Genomic DNA, 20,704 nt, shown 5'->3' on the forward strand with positions numbered 1-20,704 from the left:
AAAAAAAAAAAAAAAAAAAACTAAGCCAATGATGAGATCATTCCCTCAGAGTCTCTAGGCAGGACTTTCTGGAAAATGGAGGATAATCCCCAAAGTGTGAAACCACGAGTCTCCCGAGTGCCAATCACATCAGAGTGCATCTGTATGACTTCTGACCCCATTTCTGTCAGTGTAACTGAGAACAGCTTGACTGGAAGATGGCTAATACTCGGAAGCAAATGTCACATCATCCAAATGCCAGTCGTTTACAGTGTTGGCAGGACAGTCAAATATGACAACATGACTTTTACGTTTGAAAAACCACATATGTGATTGATTGTTTCCAGAAGAATATAAAAAAGGGTTGCAATTTGGGTTCAAAGATCAGGGAACATGGAAATTTGGATGTTTTAGCATGGTAAGGAAGCCATGATGGTCACAAGAAAATAACAAAATGAACACACTCAATTGAGAAAGGAGACTATAACTCTCGTCCTAATAACAGCTTCAACAGCCAGATATTCTCAATGTGGTCTGAAACAAGTCACAGATACACACAGAAATGAACTCATGCCAAAGGAAAAGGTTTATGGAATATTATTTAGAGGTGACAACAGGACTAATTTTGGTAGAGAGCCGTTTCAATAATGAAGCATTAAATGGCAGATATGGATGTATTCAAGTAGGATTACAAAAACCTTTTTACACTTAACATATGAGAATGCTGACACTGTGATTTAAAGAGATTTTCAGAGTGGTCAAAGAATATCAAAGAGCTGTACAGAGACATTGCAACAGTTCTTAAACTCAAAACTCCAAAGTTTTTCCAATCTTTTAATGACAAACTGTTCACACATACAGCAACATTCTTTAGTGTGGAAATCATGACTGTAGCAGGAAGACACAAATTTAGCTACTAGAGATGCTCCATCGTGAAAATCTGGGCCAATATAGATATCAGATGTTAATATTGCTGTTATGGCTGCTAACCGATATTGGCTGGTATTGTAAATATTTCACTACCCATTTTAAATCTTGAAATAAATGTCCACACTTCATAACTGCTTCTCTGCTTCAGTTAAACTCCCCAAAATCCTGCGCTGCATCACCATCACTGATAAACTTCAGCGAAGTTTATCAGTGATGATGAAGTTTATCAGTGATGGATAACTTCACCATCACTGAACCATCACAAGATGGGAAAAAAAATCAGTTGTTAATATCAGCCCAGTTTTATTTATCAGACTGATAGGATATAATAAAAAATGACAACGTTAGAGTGGAAATGGAGGACACACCAAAGCTGCAAGAAGCTGTTATCAACCCCCCCAATATTTTCTATGTCTGAACTAGTTCTCATGAATTTCTTGTGGACCAGTAGTTAAGAATGTTCCCATGTAACTCCAGTAGAATTGCCATTGAAAATTATAGGAAGTCATTACTAAATCTTTTTGACGTACCATTCAGTCAAGCCACTTGCTTGCAGGATGCTGAGATGGAAAATTAACATCTGTCTCTTGAATACATCAAAGTTTACAGGTTAAGCCCCTGCTGTGCTAACCACTTTTGTTTAGCTGAACTATAAAGTTGAAAGCAGCCCCCTGTGCTTTTGTATTCAAACAAGAAAGCCACAAAGCAGCAATATCTCATTTAAAAAGAAAATTAATAACAATACTCAACCAAACTCCACAAAGATTTCTCTCGTTTTCTTGTGGAAAACAGAAGGGGGAAGACATTTATAATATGAAGTCACTGCTTCTTGTACCATTACAGCCGACAGAAAGCATACAAGGCCATCAAAGGCAGGCAGCTCATACACTGAACTTTGTTTCAGCTACAAAGGCAACCTGCTATGCACTTCAACTGAACCACAACAAAGATGCAGTGGAAGGTCACAACCCTGGAGCTTGAAAATGAATACAGAGAGCTTCACTGTGACAGTCAGCAGTACTTTAACCAGTGTACTCTGGAGTTCAGCGCCAAGTGGGGTCATTTTAACAAGCCTCCTCTGACATTGATTGGTGGGTTTACTCTTCTAAGGTTTAATAGCATGAGGAAAAGACCATGTTTCTCATACTATTTGTTCTCTCACCAGGATCTATTTGTCAATTTGCCTAATTATCTGTAGGCAGAAGATTCAAATGAAAACAAATTCATATTTTGTCCGCTTTGAAGGAGAATTACTTTTCTCTCTGATCTCATGTACCAAAGTTGCTTGTCAACATTCCTAAAGCACGAGGTAAGTTTGTAAAAGTGCAGAGATGGCCGGTTAAAAGAAAGGAACTTGACAGAAGCTCATGGAAGCCTTTGTGCATAAACAAAGCAAAAGATGAACCGACAAGAAAACATCAATACTGTGATGATGTTGTGCAGCGTTCAGTTGCTTTATGGCTTTTAAATATTCTGGCTTACAAACAAAGATACAGAATGATAAAAGCTGAAGAATGGGAAAAAAACAATGTGAAAAGAGAGAGTTAATGTAGTCCATGTGGGAAACTACAGTATGCTGCTCAACAAAGGCCTGGCTCTGGGAAATGTGGCAGCAAAAGCCTGTTTTATAATTGATTGAAGTTCAACTCCCCCACACCCGTACTCCATGCCTATGCACAAAATTAGTTTACTTACAAATATTTTTTCACAAATAGAATGCAGATTGTCTCTGCTTAGCAGAACGGAGCTGTTTGTAGAATGCTGACGCTCAGCAGGCTGCAGTGGTGCACTCAAATATTTGAGTTTAAGACGAAGGCCTTCCTAGCGACTGACTCTAGGCCCTCAGAGACGCTCGCCAAACCCACTGCGCCCCACTCCTTATCTTTGGCAATCAAGAATGATTTAAAAGGTTTGACAGCCACCTCCCTTACAGCTAAATGGGAGACTTATTGCTTCAGTCATCCTCGACAAAACCACCAATATAAACCAAAACCCTAAACTAGAGTCCCCCAATCACATCCAATAGTTAAGGTTAGGGTGAGTGTGAGGACATGAAGGAACGGCAGCACATCAATAATGCTGACTGTCAAAGCAACTTGCAGCGCAGCAGTATTGAGAGAGTGTTTAAAAATCCCAGAAGACCGTTCCTAGATTAACACCATAACTGTTACTGAAAACAAACAATACGGGGAAATGCTGTGAGAAGTGCTTAAAAAAAGACTGAGTAAGTTGGCTCCTTCAGCCTAATAAACTCTCCCATCGTTAATAACAACCAAAGCACAAGATAAACAAAAAAAAAAGGGAGAGAAAAACCTCAACTTTGAAAGCTTGATGGAGAAATTGGCAGAATGACGGTGTGATAAATGGATTATTAAACTTTACATGTAATAGGAAAACACATTTAGCTCAAATTAAATCCCTAAACATCTCCAGCCAGCTCAGCAAATGTTTTCTATGCCTAAATAATTACATTACGGTGACGGCCAGGTATAACAGAAACAGGATATGCGTCAGCATATGAAAGAATGCCTCTTTAGTCCTCTATTTTTCAGAAAACGCAGCAGAGAAAAACTGCCTCATATTAATTCTTAATCAACCTAACTTCCAACCAAAAAAAATATCTGGTATTATTTGTATCTTTATCCAAGGCCCAAGGAATTCCTCAGCTCTTGAAATGCTGTTTTTAATCGAGACATGCTACTAAACTTTTAAAACTCTTGTTTTAGGAGTTTCCCATTAACTGACAAAGCAAGTTTAATTTCACTTTTAAAAATTGTTTGCAAGACAGTTAGTTGTTGGTGGAGCTCACTAGTGTTGTATCTGCTTTTAAATGACCTTTGAAAACCAGATAAAGAATGATTTTCAAATTTGACTGCAATAATTCAAACTGATTCAGAGATACTTCAGCTACCATCAACTTCAAAACTAATTAAGTAGAGTAATGGGGTTGAACTAGATCATAGTTAGATTGGAAGTTATTTTCTAAACTTTTTTAGAGTCAGATTAAGTCTTTATCAAATACTTTGACTGTTCAGTGGCATTTTGCAAATAGTCTCAGATAAATGAATGTAGACAAAGTTTAATCAAACTATTATAACCTAAACACCTCCACATTATATGTGCAGATATCTAGTGTCTCTAAAGTTTAGTACAATGGAGCTCTAGTTTCCGTACTTGTACCTGCTTATATCAATATTTTAAACACCAAATAAACCTTAACATGCATTAACATACACATTGGAAACAGTCAGTGCTAACACAGAAGCTAACAGTCTTCCTTATCTCTGCTCTTGGTGGTACGGCCAATCAATGCCAAATGAAAGGCGCTCATGGATTGGCTGCTTTGCAAACATGAGCTAGCAATGTGTCAAGTAGCACTGCTAGGTATTTCAGCTTCCCAAGCTGCATTATATTTTATTTTGGTTATGTTGTATACAAAAATCTGTGAATACTGCATCATGGATAGGGGTGGTCCACTGTGCACTATATTAAGGATGCCAATTCTAATTCAGGGAATAATTTTCATTGAAGTAATTCTTACAATGTATGCATTTACCTAATTAACCCAGTAACCAGAGATGTTTGATTGTACCCAACTTGGAAAGTTATCCTTTACTTAGCCACGTAGCAAAGAAATGAATGTAAACAGTTGCAGCCTAGCCCATTTGATCCTGTATCGTCCATAATTGTGATATATCACGTTTGTTTGTGTGACCAAATATTTATGAGCCAAAAAGTGTTGGACCTAGATAATTACCGTAGCCTGCAGTATGCCATTTATTGATGGAAGAAAAACAAACGGAACAAAAACAATTCGGCTCCACACTCCACCGGATCCATGGAAAATTGGAGCCCCTAATAACGGCAACCCCAGGTGAGATGAGGCTGTTTAAATCAGCACAGGCTGGGTAGTGTAATAAGCTCTGGGTGGTCTGTTAAATCCAACACACAAATGTAGGCTTTGACATGACATGCTGCAGGAATACGTATATATGTGGAGAAATTAGAAAGCACCTTAAAATACAACAAGAGTGTGAACAAAGGAAAGATCTGAGAAACTGGAAGGCAAAAACGATTCCGGCACAATGTCACAAGAAAGCTGAAATTAGAAGGATTGGGAGGACTGAAGTAATCTTCCTTTAATTTCTCCCTGGATGTGTTCCCAGCACACAGTGAAACAAAGTCTGATGTACATGTTAGGTTTACAAAGGAGAATGTTGCAAGAACCCGTATCCTTATCCAAGACAGCGAGGAGAGTTTTGACAATATGAAGACATCGGCCAAAAGTGCACAATGGTAGAGGATAATCAGAGCAAAACAACCTGCAGACAGCAGAACACCTCAAACAGATTTATGCTTCATCGGAATACTAAGTTATTTTAGACTTAGAAATAAAGTTTTAAGAGGAAATGCAGAGGAATTCAGAAGCAAAGATTAGGAAAGATAAATGATGCTGGTGTAAAATCGAAGTCAAACCAAGCGTAGCTAATATTGTCAGGAGAGGAAACGCAGATGATAGGAGTGGAGCGTGAGTCATTTTTTGCTTTCGCGCCCACACACTATGCTAGACAACTGCAAGCAAGCGAGGAAAAGCAATGACTAAGATCTCTTATACTGATTGTTCCCTTACACATATACATTTATTTATAAGTTATTTTATTGGTATTAGTATTTTTTGGTTTTCTCTACAGCACTTTGTGATGGTTTTGTCTGTGAAAGGTGCTTAACAAATAAAATTCACTTAGCTACACACTGATAATATCATATTACATGCTTTTAGAACTACCTAATTTTTTACTGCCAAAGATTCAACAAGGCCTCAAAACATTCCTGAGATATTTTGGTCCATATTGACATAACAGCATCTCATAGTTTGCAGCTGCAGATCTGTCCATCTTCTATCAGATGAAGATGGTGACAGTAGGAGCCATTAGAATGCTGTGAACAGATTGTCATATTCAACAGGCCAGCTCTGACAAACTGCATCAGAAGATGGGTACACTGTGTTCATAAATGGATGAACATGGCCAGAAAGTTGATTCAGGTAAGCTGGGACATTTAAAGAGTCTAGAAAATACTCCCCACTCTATTACCTCACCAACACCACAAGGCAGAAAACTGACCCATAATTTTATGTTGCTTACACCAAATTCTTGCTCTGCCATCTGAATGTTGATGCTGAAGTCAAGACTTATCAAAGCAGGGAATGTTTTTCTAATTGGTTATTCCTTAAATTGGGTGAACATGTGCAAAATTGTAGTTGGTACTAAGTTTACTAATCTTGGCTGTACCAAGTGTGGGACCACCAGAAGGTGTATAATGTGAAAAGTGCTGTGTATATCTCCATTATGGACACAATGTCATTTCCATTAACAATCACAGTAATAAAATTATTTTGTTTAAGCCTCTTTTTTTAATGACAGTAATGAGAAAAACACAAGTCTTTGATGACTAAAGCATGTCTAGACTTCTGAGAGTTTTTGTTGAGACGAAAGTAGAAGAAAATGTTATTGGGTGGTCTGTCGGACATTTCTGCTTATTGTGCTTACAACCTGTCAGTCAAAAGTTAAAAAGGTGTCAGGAATTCTCCAATTTAATTTGTAAAGAATAATACTTTCACTAAAACTGAGTAAAAGTCGATTCAAACTTTTTGTTAACATGAATTGGACTAAAACTATCACATTTAGAAATGACTAAAAACTAAGAAGCATTTTCACCCAAAAGACTGAGACTAAAACGGCTTCCACAACAATGGATTGTACTTTGTAAATCTGAGATGGTTTAGCGTGAAAATACCAGCCGATCAACAGCATCTGAAATAATCAGAGCAGCTTGTCTGGCATCAACAAACAGGCCACATTCGAAGTCATTTGAATACCCTTCCTTCCCAATCTGATGCTTTTGTCCAACTTTAGCAAGTCTCCATCATGCCTAGATACATAAATGCTCCAAGTTACTGTCATGTGTTTGGCTAAAGGCCCCAACAAACTCAGGTGTACTGTACGCATTCCATGAACCGTGCTCTATGTCGCACTTCCTGTCAGGTCTTCATACTCGAGCGTACTGTTTACCTAAAATTCTCTTGTGACAAATTTCTGTATTTCACACTATCCTAATGAAAACTAGCAAGTTTGATTAGCTATTTGGGCACGTAGTTCTATTTCTTCTCCATCTGGGAAGCCTAAATTCACCTCTCAGTGCGGGACAGAGAATGGCAGTCACATGTCTGTTTATCCCGCAAGAGAACCGCTGCCCGGCCCGGAGCAGCGCAGCGTTCCACTGGGGATCGGGGCTGAGGAGCAGCAGGAGGCTGCACTGGCTTCAACTGTAATCAAATGGGATCTGTTCATAGTAAACCTAATTTATTATGTTCCAAAAGCACAATTGTGGTCAGCGTAATAATTTGTGCAGTAATCCAAAATGACTGGATTACCCAATCATTCTTTCCTTGCCGTTGTTCAGAAAAAAAAAAAAAAGTCATACTCAACTTATCGGACCACCTCTCTGGTCTGCTGCTGATAAAGAAGTCTGGGATTCTGTCTTGTTTTTTGTTCTTATAATTCTGCATTATACACCATGTCAATATTTGTGTGAATGTAGCAAATAAAGCCTGTTGCTGTGAAGCATTTTAGCTTACGTTTCTATCACGTCCTCGCGACAGCTCTGTGTCGACTTTTATCATGTTGATGTCAACTTTAAAACAATATTAAATCACATAACCCTTTTTCTCAATCTTATCAGCCCGGTGTCACATGAAAACTAATTCGATGTGAACATTGTTTCCACCGGGTGCGACAGAGTACGCGTACGCGGTTGTAAAAATGTATCCTTGTCCGGACATGTCTGATGGACGTCTGCTTCGAGTCCGCGTGGACCTACGAGTGCGCCCGAGTATTTTGGGGCCTTAATTCTCCATTTGTGCAAATAAGAACCTGGTTAAAAACCATTTAACATATGTATGTGATGAAGTAGGCGGTGAGTGCAAATGTTAAACAGTGTTTAAATCATTGAAGAAACATTAATAAGATGAAACTGTCTTCAACATGTTCTATTCAGAACAAGGTTAAACTAAATAATCACATATGGAAAATAAATGTATCTGGTGAAAACAAAACATAGCAGAACTTTGGAACGCAAACAATGAAAAATGTCTTGAAATCGTGCAAAATTGTGGTTACTTCTACTGGACAAATGAAGTAGAAGGGAAACAGCATTTATACCAAATTCCCTGAGTCACCCAATAGTCTGCATCAGCTGTTATTTTAGTTGGAAACCTGCTTTCACAGGTGTAGAGAAAAAATGCTTCCTCTTTGAATCTCTTTTGAAATTCCTTACAGATTCTTGGATACTTTTCACAGAATAAGTCTCAGGTGCGCGTTTACAAATAAGTCTACTAACTGGCCTGCCGTGTCCTGCTTTTACTACTCCCCTGGGTCTGTGACCCTATTTCCCTTGCAGGCAAAGAGCGAGGGCACTACCGACTCCTGCTTACCTGACTGGTCACTTGATCCCGGGGTTCACGTTTGGGGGGCCTCCCACCTCTCCTCAAAGGCACCGTTTGTTTCTCCGCTTGGAATTCCAGCCTGCACGATTTTTATCTGGAGTTTTCACGCCAATTTTGCCAAAACTGATTGAAAAGGCAGCAAATTCAGCTGCTACTGATCTCAAATAGATCAGGTTTCCAAGGAGTCAATTTAGGAATGTGTTACGCTTATGTTTAGAAAAGAAAGCTGGTTACGATGCTAGGGCTGAATAGAGAAGGCGACTTGTTATGACTGGCTGTCAATTAACAGTTGAGTCACACAAGACGGGCAGTAAGACAAAAAAAAAAAGGTACGGTTTCGAAACAAAAACGGGCCGTTGAAGAAACATTGACTGTGAAAATATGTGCTGAAGATAATTCAATGATAATGACAGTTACTTTACCGATGTGAATCAGCCAAAGAGAAAAGGAGTTAGCTGCGTAAAGAGCTCTATTTGTTAGCTCTCTAGGTAGCAACAGAGTGAATGACTATAGAGTTAAGCAGCATTGGGAGAGAATGGGGGGCTGGAGGGTGGTCCAGATACCCCAGAGAGGGTTAACAGCCAACTTAAGTGGTTAAGAATAGATTTGCTCTGCCAGGAACACCAACTCCCATGTTAACAGAAAAATACAATAAACTCAGTCAGAAATTCAAGCTAAATCTAATAGGTTCTTACTCAGACTGTATCTAAATCATCCTTTTTTGTCTCTATGATCCTGTTCCTTTTATTTGCCTGCTGTATGGTTTTAAACTCATCTATCCGTTTTTTACTGGCAATTAAATCAGGTAAGAGTTCCTTTGACATCTCACTTTTTGCTATTGGAGGTCAAAGGAGGAACTTCAATGACCATACAATATGAAACACTCATCACAAAGAGGAACGGTCTTCAAAACACTTCGTATTAAACATAAGACAGACGAGGATAAAGCCAGAGGTTGCTTCCCGAGCCAAGGTTGTCAACAACACAGTGGCTTTGATGAACAGAGCACTCCTACTTGGAGTAGGAATAAGAGCAGGACACGTCACCAGCTTCACATGTGGAACTTTAGGTTGCGCTTGAACTAGTTAGAGAGGAAAAGAAAGGTTTGAATTTATTCTTAATTAATTTGAGACCAACTCTTGATATTGGGTTTACTTATTTGTGTAGATCAGGGATTTTTCAATGTGTGAGGCTCTTATATCTAAAGCAGATTCATGTTTTACTGTACAAAATGAGTGAAAACATGTAAGAATGGAACATCAAGTATACCAATAGGAAAAAAGTTTACAGAAATAATGGTAATAATGCAATTGAGTGGACATGGTGGTCAATTTTGTCTCTAAGGGTCTAAAATTTGAAAACCTCTGGTGTAGATCAATCCATCTGCAAGTTTTATAATTCCTCTTATCTATGTCTAATAGTAAAGGCTACAGTCTGATCTCTTAGAATAGAAGATATTAATCAAACTCTAGTACATTGACAAAAGATGCTAATACTGCTAAGCTAAATCTAATGCAGTTGGAATTTAAAATCAGAGCTTTCCTGCACGGACAGATGATGTATGGATGAGTTGCTTTGTGGCCTCAACAAGTTTATCATAACTGAGCATTTGGTGTGTATGATCAAAACTCCCTAATCTTAAATTCCAACAGAAGCTTATTGTAGCTCTCATTGTTTTATAAAAACAGCACTAGTTAACCTTTGTGAGACAGTCCAGTCAATCTCCTTCGGGTTGGAACTAAAAACTATACATACCACTACCCTATATATAGAACAAATTCTGTAGAGAGGAACCCTCCATGGTATCAGCCAGCTTATTATGTAACCAGCCAGTCCAGGATGGGCCAGAACTGTTTTACATGTGATTTTTGACAGTGCTATGAATGACAGGGAAAGAACAGGGAAGAAAAGGAAAGAAAAGAAAAGAAAAACAACACATGCTGAGACTGAGCTCTAATACAGGTACTTTATCTGACACTTTATGTGTCTGTACTAAAATCTCTAAGTGTTAGGTTCTGTCAAGGTTGAATAGCCTCTCCTAAATGTCTGTAAAACTCTGGAATATCTGTGTGTGCACTGGCAACCATGCGAATGTGTGTCCATGAGTGTTGGAGGAAGTCTAGAGTCCTGCTTCCCATGCGTGTAATCATCCCAGGATGAGGTGGAGCGGGACTTCCCCCTGCACCAGAGGGTATTTTCCTCTCACACAGTGCTACACGCACATGGCTGACCCAGGCTGCATCTGTGTGTGTGTTTGTGTATCTGTGTCAGACAGAGAGGAAGCCAGACACACTAACATGGAAATCAAAGATACGCTTACAAAACAAAACTATCCTGAATCCCGATCGCTTTGGTCCCGAAAGCATATTATTAAAACAACGGCACGGCAACAGCACAGGGATACAGAGAGGTTGTATAATAACAGACAACGGTGACATTGCAATGATAAAAAAATGGAGAAAGGAGCATCACTGTTTTAGTACAAGTAAAATCTGAGTATGAGAAAAGTAATTAAAGTTCAGTAAAAGTAAAGTTCAGTAGAGATATAACTGATCAGCTGGATAACTATGTGATAAGGAGTTTCCTCCTACTTGACATTTTGTCAAAAATCATTTTTGAATCAAGATAACATTTATCTTCAAAAATCAAGTTTTTACTAATTACTAAAAGTTAGTAACCCTGCTGAGATCTAGTTTTAAAAAGGTAGTATTATGTATTTTCCAGGCATATAGTGCCATTTCGTAGCATAACCAACTAACTATCTTCAGTTGTTATAAAAATGATGTATCAAACATAACTTGACTTCACAATTCAACACCTTGAATTGCAGAAGCTTCTCTTTAAGAAGCTTCAGCTTTTTCCAACACTCTGCTTTCAACATATCACAACAATGCATCTCCATTTTGCTGTTTACAACCACTCTTTCAAGCGTGGGACTGGTCTGAAAAATTTTTTTTTATAAGCTCAGCAGACTTGAAATTTCACCAAGAGTTTGTAAATTGCTGCTGCCACTAGTCTGGAGGAGTTGAGTGGGGGAGGCATGGGGGTGTGGTGCTCTGTGAGGTGGAAACTCGGCTTGGAGACGGCAGCTCCGAGGAGGAGCTTTGTAAGAGAAAGCTTTAAAGCAGTGGCCCCCAAACTACGGCCCGCGGGCCGGATCCGGCCCGCCTCCACATTTGGTCCGGCCCCCTGAACAATACCAGAGAGCATTTAGATTTTTTTTCATATACCTTATTTTCCGGACTACAAGCCGTTTATATGTGGATTTTTCTTCAACCACCAGGGGGCTCTTTAGCAGGAAGTGAATCATTGGAAATCCCTACTGCAGAATTACAGGCCAATCTCCAACCTCCCATTCATCAGCAAAATTATTGAAAAAGCTGTTTTTAAACAATTAAATAACTTCCTAACAATAACAAACTGCTTTGACTCCTTCCAGTCTGGTTTTCGTGCTCACCACAGCACAGAGACGGCCCTTGTAAAAGTGTTCAATGACATCCATATAAATACAGACTGTGGGAGAACCACAGTGCTGGTCCTGTTGGACCTCAGTGCAGCTTTCGACACTGTTGACCACGACATTTTACTGAACTGGCTGGAGAGTTGGGTCGGACTCTCCGGTCCAGTGCTCTACATAAAGAACAGGGATTTCTTTGTTTCAATTGGAAACTTCTCATCAGAGAGGTCAAAGGTCACATGTGGGGTACCCCAAGGTTCAATCCTAGGACCCCTTCTTTTCAATATTTATATGCTCCCACGGGCAAAGATTATAACAGGACATAGGATTAGCTACCATAACTATGAAGATGATACACAGCTCTACATCACAATGTCACCAGGTGACTCTGAACCCATCCAATCACTGAATAGATGCTTAGAACAGATAAATATGTGGATGTGCCAAAACTTTCTCCAGCTAAACAGAAACAAAACTGAAGTTATTATCTTTGGACCTAAAGATGAGCGAACTAGAATCAATGCACAGCTTCAGTTACTACAACTAAAAACCAGCGATCAGCCCAAAACCTGGGAGGAGTGATGGACTCTGACCTGAACCTTCAGAACCACATTAAGACAGTCACAAAGTCGGCCTTCTATCACCTGAAGAACATCTCTAGGATTAGAGGACTGATGTCTCAGCATGATCTAGAGAAACTCATCCATGCGTTTATCTTTAGCCGCATTGATTACTGCAACAGAGTCTTTAATTTTTAATTTCTTCTTCTTTCTTTTTGACGTTTTAATGGTGTAATGTTTTTTGTTTTTTTGTTTTTGTTTTTTTATTTTTTTTAAATCTCTCTCTTTCTCACTGATTATTTCTGTTTTTATTTTAATTATGTAAAGCACTTTGAAATGCCTTGCTGCTGAAATGTGCTATACAAATAAAATTTGATTGATTGATTTGATTGATTGGAAGTCTGGTTACTTGTGCGCCAACACTGAGGCCACAAGCAGCAAAATGAGTAAGAAACAGATCAGATGTCTTTGGAAAGTTTCTTTGCAAAGGGGAAAAGGTCCAGAGAAGAGACAGGAGAATGGATTTATCCCGGACCGATAGGTGAGTCCCACATTACAAGCCGCTCTGCGTAACATGCGGCGACAAAGATTCAAGTTGCTTTGCCACGTAGAGACCAAGCAGGCTGTGCTCAAGCAACACAGCTCGGGTGTCATTGTCTCTCATCACTCCCAGATGGAACCGTCTCGTTGCATTGAAACAAGCTCCCGATTCCAGAGGATAATCCAGTAAAACCCCCAACATAGCAGGAATTTAGAATAAGCAAACACGGATGTCAATGTAGAAGCAATAGTGATAGTTTGTGGAGTCATTTTAAGAGATAAAAGATGCAATAAAATGAAAAGGCGGTAGATAAAAGATGACGGGAGCAGCCGCTCTATTTGCTGCACTATGATTTGGAGGTGAATATGTTTTTTCATATTTAACATTTTTAACCGAATAAACATAATAATGACCTTTAGATTTAACAATATACATTTTCACATATCATCTCCGATATCCACCGGACTCTCAGTTGGGCGATATGTCAGCTGTTTGGGATTCCCCTCTGTTCTTACGTCACCGCGCTTTCTGATTGGCTACCTGTCACATTCAACAGGTCGTATTCTCGTTCCCAGTCAGGGAAAACCCCACAGGCTGCGATAAAAGGGCCAAGGCAACCCAAATAGGGTATATTCAGTATTTAGTGGGAACACCAACATGCAGAAGTCTTATCTGACTGTTCATCCCCCCCACCTTGTCCCACCTCTCCCGGGCCGCAACAAAATGTCCAAGTCTTGACCGGTCCGCGGTAATAAACAGGTTGGGACCACTGATTTAGCACATGCTAGTAGCAGACACGAAGGATCAGCACTTTTACTGTTACAGTTACCGTTGGAAACGACCATAATCAGTTCTGTTAAATCTAATCTTGGCAACTTTTTCTTTTTCAACCATAATAAATGTGATATTCAATTGACCTGTTATGACTCAAATTTTGGGTGTCCGCCCCCCTCTGCTGCTGCTGCATCGCTGTGGAAAACCTAGAGCGGCAGAGATGTCTGAGGCTTAGATGTATATGTTTACTGGTTTAAAAAAAACAAAAAACTTTGGGGTTGTGGCTTATAGTCCGGTGCGGCTCATAGTTCAGAAAATACGGACTATAATCCTTCCTGGATTTTTTCTGTGAAGAACCCAGAGAGGGTTGTTTGGTTATTATTTACTTCATTAATAGTGTTATTTATTTCCTGACTTGTTCTGTGAAGAACCCAGAGAGAGTTATTTGATTGTGCTTTCTGGAAAACAACATATTTTGACATTTACGCCCTCCTGCAAAATCACACTTTTCTGTTACAAACTGACTCCGGCCCCCCACCAGAGAAGGAAAAAGTTATGTGGCCCTCACAGGAAAAAGTTTGGCGGACCACTGCTTTAAAGCATCCCAGAATGGCTGCCACGGATTTAAAAAATGCATGTAAACAAAAAAATTGAAGCAACATGCTTTTTTATGAGGGAATAACATTACAAAATAATATAAAGCTCCAAGTTGGTTTTACATCATCAGCAGCTTATCTTGGCTCCAACTCTGTCTCAAACACATGAACCCTTTGGTGAGTTTCAGATGCTTCTGAATTTGTGCTGAAATTTGCCAAATATTTCTTTCCACCATAGCGCTTACCGAGTCATTTGATTCTAATATCGCTTGTGATGTCATGGACCGAACAGACACAAAGCAGAATTAGTAGTGTTAATCTTCTGTGATTTTTGCGAAATCTCGCAATGAAAATCCAGTCTTTATCACCGAGGTGTGTTTTTATTGGCAGTGTTCATGTGTTAACTGAAAACATGATTACATGCATGTACTCTTTAAACCTTATAATTAATGCTTAATCAAAACTCTGAGGCTAAATCAAACTAGATCATGTCAATAAGTCACTTTGTATTCACTTTGTATGAATGAAGTGTCCATATATATATATATATATATATATATATGGAGGTTAACATGACTTAGTAATGGAGGTTAACATGACTTAGTAAAGTTTAGCTGACATGAGAGGAAAACATGTAAACACACCCATGCACACGCGCACACACACACACACACACACACACACATGCATTCAAACACCCACAGGTCAGCTGGTTGGTCCTACAGACGTATTACTTTTGTGCCTTCCAAATAAAGGTGGCAGACACTCACCATGCGGGGAATGTGGAGCGCATGTGTACGTGTGTGTTGAACATGTGTCTGTTTGATGGTATGCCTTTCTGTGTTGCCGGGTGACACGGCTGATGACATAGCAGCCAGATTAGTCCTGGAAACCGCATCTATTCATAGCTCTTTGGCTGTGGGACCTCCTGCTGCTGAAAGCTGCCTGATCCCAACCCAACTTCACTTCACTTCATCATCATTACCGTCAACCGGGAAACGCTGAGATGAAGTCAGACTGTGACGAACTACGGCTAACGCCATGATAAACATTCTAATAATCCGGCGATTTAAAGAGCAACACATCTGCTTATGGACCGCTAAGAAATCGCGTTACACTTGCTCTGCATCCCAGTCCGGATCTGAACTGAAACTGGAACGACAACTGTGGAAAAACGGCTTCAGAGCACATGGAGGGAGAATGAAAATAAAAGACAATTAACCGAGTGTGTGTATGAACAGATTTATGGCACAGCACAGTGTTTAGAGATGACTGAGAACCCTACACAATGCTTGCACACATTCCCCACGCGCCTGGCTTGCCTCCCGCTGCCAAGGAACCCGAAAGCCCCAACAAAACAAATTCATTAACCCTGACAATAAAACACAGCTGTAAGGGGTAATGGGAACTGTTTGAAATCAGAGAATGGGATTCAAGACAAACTGCACATGGGGGGGGGGAGGGAAAATCAGGAAGAATGGAGCCAAGTTTTATTTCGATTTGAATTGGGGACAGTAATGCAAGAAATGTTTTTAGAATCTCAACAACAGAAACAATTTAACCACACCAGATGTCTTCTAACTTGATTCTTTGAGCAGATTGTACAAAGAAGACTGTCCAACTGTATACATATCAGAAATAAAGTTAAAACTAAAGTGAAAGGACATATTATCAATACATATTTTACCCATTTGCTGTCAGCTGACAGGCAGCTTTATACTGATATGTGTTGCATGATGTGCTTTATCTGTGGGAAAGAACAGAGGCTTAAACAGGAGCCAGGATCCGAGGAATTACACAGCACTCTTAGTAAAGGTAACCACTAGAGGGCTCTGTAGCTTGAAAAATGAGCCCCTATACACACACACACACGCGCACACACACGCACACCATACTCAACCAAACAGACTAGATAGAGCTACAAGGAGCTTAACGCTGAGGCAAATTGCATTTATTCAGAGTAATTTCTACAGCCCAGCAGCACACAGGCTGACACAGCTGATCACAAGGCGCTGCAGGTGCAGACACATGGATGTTACATGAGCACCTATCTGAATGTTTTCCAGGCTGACAAAACAAAAACTATGGATTTAAGCTCAGTTTCTTCTACCAACAACACTTAAGACAAAATACAAAAGAGTTGCACAGCAGGAACCAGAGAAATCATCAAAAATGAGAACTGAGAGGTAAACTGAGGATATGTTACAACTAGATTATTGCTACAATACAATGTTCTACTGAGAAAAACGGAGCACTTAGAAAGGTTCTATCATGACTAACATACAATATGGATCATTGCTATCTGTTTACATTTAGTGAACAGATAAATGTTTTTTTGTAAACTCTTCACACTGCTTAGACAATAACACTCCCAGTAATCAGCAGGACAGCAGACAGAAAACTGCTCAAACAATCCAAAACCCTCCTGGTGTTCACTAAGCCAGAGGAAAATCTAGCTGAGAATTCAAACTGCAAATATGGAGTCCACAAAGATGCCAAAACTCAACTTTCAATGCCAAAACAATAAAAAACTAAAATAAAATCAAGCACATTAACTTATATTGACTATGTGGAGCAGATTTTAGTGGCGAAAAATGGACAATAATAACTACAACCACAGAATGTTTAAGCAAAACCTAAACTTCATGTCAAATGACTATCATACAATATGAATCATTGCTAATTCAGTTTTTTTCTAAATAGAAATCTGAAACACAAATGTATTACTTTTTCTCCCTATTAATAAGCAGAAACACTTTATGCTCCAGTAGTTAAGGATTTTCTGTGCAGTTTCTTCTCTGTTTTTCTTCTATTGTGTTTCGGAAGCCTTCAGAAGAACTGAGTCATCTGACACTCTGAACTAAACAGATGCTTCTCAATAAGTGAACAGAGAAGTTCCTTTGTGGGCTCACTTCATTTAGCCCCCCTCTCTCCGCACTCCCCTTTTCTCTCCTCTGTCCTCCTCTGGGAGTCTCTTCCTCACCAATGCTGGTAAATATTTTTATATTGTGTTCCATTAGAAAGCTTCATTAAGCGGTCAGACGGGGCAAATGGCGCCTGGGTGCTCCTTGTCCTGTAAACAATAGAAAGGGCCCTGATGGCTGCAGCGGAGCACAGCACAGTAAACTAATGCCACATTAGAACGCTGCTTTGCTCTGAGTAAGTAAATATTTAAATGTGTTGGATTCACCCAAAAAACAAAAGTCAGCGCTGATAGTCAGGAAATGGTGTCAGAGGAGCTTATCCTGACAGATTTCAGAGAAAACTGGTTCACTTGTTCAGCAATCCGGGGATCAATCGGACACTACGCGGCATGTAAACAGGAGAATAAAGCCTACCATCTTTAAAAACAAAGCTGACATTTTTACTGCATGACTGAGGGAATACAGTGTAGATTAGGGGTGTCCAAAGCTCAGCCATGTTCCATTTGCGGTCCCTTGACTGTTTCTGTGTGGCCTGCCGGAACAGGTGGCCTAATTGTTACCGACGAATGAAAACGTTCTGTGATGGAAAATGTGAAGTACAAAGTGTTTGTTTTTTAACAACCACTCTTTTTACTTTCTCTTTCATTTCATAGTAAATAAGACCAGATTTATCAGCAGACTATCAAGACTGCAGAATCCAAATGGGCTTTTATTACATTTATTAAACCTCGCTTGATACAGCAAGCGTTTTTAAAGAGACAGTGATGCAAATCCTGTTACTTCTGAAAATAGGCAAAATGTTTGTCTTTCTTTTTTTTTTCTTCATCTGAGCCGAAAATAATTTGCAAACTGGATGTCTTTGTTTTAATAGAGTGTAAAACTCAAAGTTTCGGATCTGCAAAGATTTAAAAATGCCTTTCTTTAAAAAATAAAACATAACTTCTTAACTTGTTTAATTAGAATTTATTGTTGAGCAGTAGCAGTAAAATATAAAATATATATATATATATATATATATATATATATATATATATATATATATATATATATATATATATATATTTAGGAATTCCTTTGGCCCACAATTATGTTGACTTGACAAATTTGGGCAAACAGTGGTGTCCAAACCACTGGTGTAAATATTTCAGCATTTTCATATGTAACATATATGGGGTCAGAAATTACCTCAAAACTTTTCTCTGAAGCATTCGAGCCCACCATGTTGTCTCTGAGGAGCTGCTGAAGGAGCTGCACCTGGGCAACGCTGAGGTAGAAATCCAGATTGCTGGTCACATTCACCTCCAGAGAGTGGCCACACACCACCACTTCCTGAAGAGAGAGGGAGAGAGAAGGTAGGAGGAAATGAAGAAAAGACAGGGGGGGGGGTAGACACTCAACATTGGGATTGTTTGTGGTCTCATTTATTGCTCCTCTCAGTTGTTTCTTCCACAATGCTCAAGCACTGTGTGCACATGTCCTGCTCTCTGTTCACTGTGTTCCTCTGCTCCGCTCTTCACCCTCTGTCCTCTCCAGGGTCCCACCCACAGCCAGCAGTGTAAACCTGAGCCAGGAGGCTCCATCTGATAGGATATTACTCACCAACACTGAGGACTGACTGAGCCACACACATGAAGCAGACCTACAGTAACTTCCCACACTGCTGCTGGACAGAATTGACTAAAACATCTAAATAACTCAGATCTTTTAAAATGTATAAATACTGCATGATTGTTTTACTAATAGAGAGCTGAGGATAATAACTTAAAGGGGCAGTATTGTGTATTTTCCAGAAACATGGTGCCATTTTATTGCACCATGTTTTATACAGTTGTTATACAATTGTTGTATATATCAAATACGACTTGAAAGAAATTTGATTTCGTAATTTAACGCCTTGAAATTGGGCCTCTGTCTCTTTAAAAACTTCTGCTCTTTCTGAAATTCCACCTTTTGGAAGTCATCACAACATGGCTCCTCTATTAACCATTTAACAAAGTTTTTGCCAGAAGTAGCTTAAGTAACATGTGCAGTTCCACCAGGTGTTTGCCAATTGCTGATGGCTAGTCTGAAGTAGGTTAGTCGAGGGGGAGGGACGCTCTGTGAGGCAGGAGCTTGTAAACTGCAGCTCAGAAGAGGAGCTTTATCCTTGAAGGCAGGGCTATGTCCACCCAGGTGTTTTGCACAGCTGAATGGTTGCCACGGGAGATCAAAGGATTTCTCAAACACGCATGAAAGAATCAAGGGAACACTCTAGGTATGTTCTTGATGAGGTAATAACTTTATAACATTATGTAAAGCTAAAAAAAAATGAAACTTTACATAATACTGCCCCTTTAATGAACTTAAAGTAGCTTTTATATTATGTTTTAAGCACAAACAAATGCTATAAAGTGGGTAGAGGGGAGTAAAATTAATGACAATTTCAACCTAGACATTTTTTCAACACTATGCAGTCCTGCTTCGTTCATGTTGTTCCTGGCTCTGGGTCTCTGTATCACAGGAGGTTACACAAATTACTTAGTCTCTGTGTGTGCGCATGTGTGTCTCTCAGTAAAAACTATGGATTAGCTGTTACACATTGTCAGGGGGCACGTTAGCGTGGTCGGACGAGGCATCAAAGAGGCAGGAAGTCTCCGAGAGCCATGCCAGAAAACATCAGCTGTATAAGCAGAAAGGTTTGAACTCTGGAGGTCAAAAACCTCCATTACATGCTGGACTGGTGGAGGGCTTCTAAATGAGTTTGTTACTGTAAGCTAAGAGCAAAACATAAATACTTTTGACATCTCACATAATCAACTTCTATTTTCATATGAACGGCAGATTAGAAGAGTAATGGCTACAATCATGGCTTTAACAGGCTGCAGTCAAAAGGTACAAAGAGTTAGCTGGTGTAGTGACCAGACCCTTACAAAGTAAGGAATACATTTATACCCCCAACACTATTAGAATGGAAAACCTACTGACAATGTGGAGTTAAGATGTTGAACTGGTTAAAGATACATTCCTTTTTAAAAAAATATCATTATTCTTTGTGGTAATTGCAGTGCCTTGCATACCACTTAAAGTTTTTTCCAATACGCCACGTTGTAACTAGATTGAAATGCAGTTTATATACTAGGTGAGTCAATTTGGAGTCAGATTTAACAAGAATTGACTTCTTCCTATTCCTTTTCAAACTGAATATGAAAGTTTGTTTTTTATGTTTGATTACTTCTATTTATTTATATTTTAGTTATTTTTTATTCTGACACTTGTTTTTTTACATCTTTGATACAAAAATTCAGTTTCATTTCATTTCAGTATATTTTATTGGGTTATTTTGTGATAGAGCAGCACAAAGTACTGAATGCCTGTGAAGTGGAATGAAGATTATACATAGTTTTCAAGATCACTAACAAAAATAGATCTGAAGAGAGTGGTGTTCATATGTAATTAGTCA

The 20,704-nt window shown here is 39.2% G+C and overlaps 1 protein-coding gene and 1 long non-coding RNA gene across 6 annotated transcripts in view; one reads left to right on the forward strand and one right to left on the reverse strand.

Moving 5' to 3' along the window:
- vps13b (vacuolar protein sorting 13 homolog B) overlaps positions 1 to 20,704 on the reverse strand; it is a 312,384-nt gene that overhangs the window by 106,009 nt on the left and 185,671 nt on the right. For all 5 annotated transcript variants that reach the window (XM_008432898.3, XM_008432900.3, XM_081617077.1 and 2 more), the window contains exon 34: positions 18,451 to 18,594. In XM_008432898.3, coding sequence (XP_008431120.2) covers positions 18,451 to 18,594 — 144 coding nt within the window. The remainder of the gene's footprint in view (positions 1 to 18,450; positions 18,595 to 20,704) is intronic.
- On the forward strand, positions 11,395 to 16,028 carry LOC145555338 (uncharacterized). Its single transcript, XR_014091495.1, has 2 exons — positions 11,395 to 14,518; positions 15,216 to 16,028. It is a non-coding gene; the product is annotated as an uncharacterized LOC145555338 (long non-coding RNA).

This window comes from Poecilia reticulata, chromosome 16, assembly GCF_904066995.2.
Source record: "Poecilia reticulata chromosome 16, P_reticulata-male-v2, whole genome shotgun sequence".
NCBI classification, from domain to species: domain Eukaryota; kingdom Metazoa; phylum Chordata; class Actinopteri; order Cyprinodontiformes; family Poeciliidae; genus Poecilia; species Poecilia reticulata.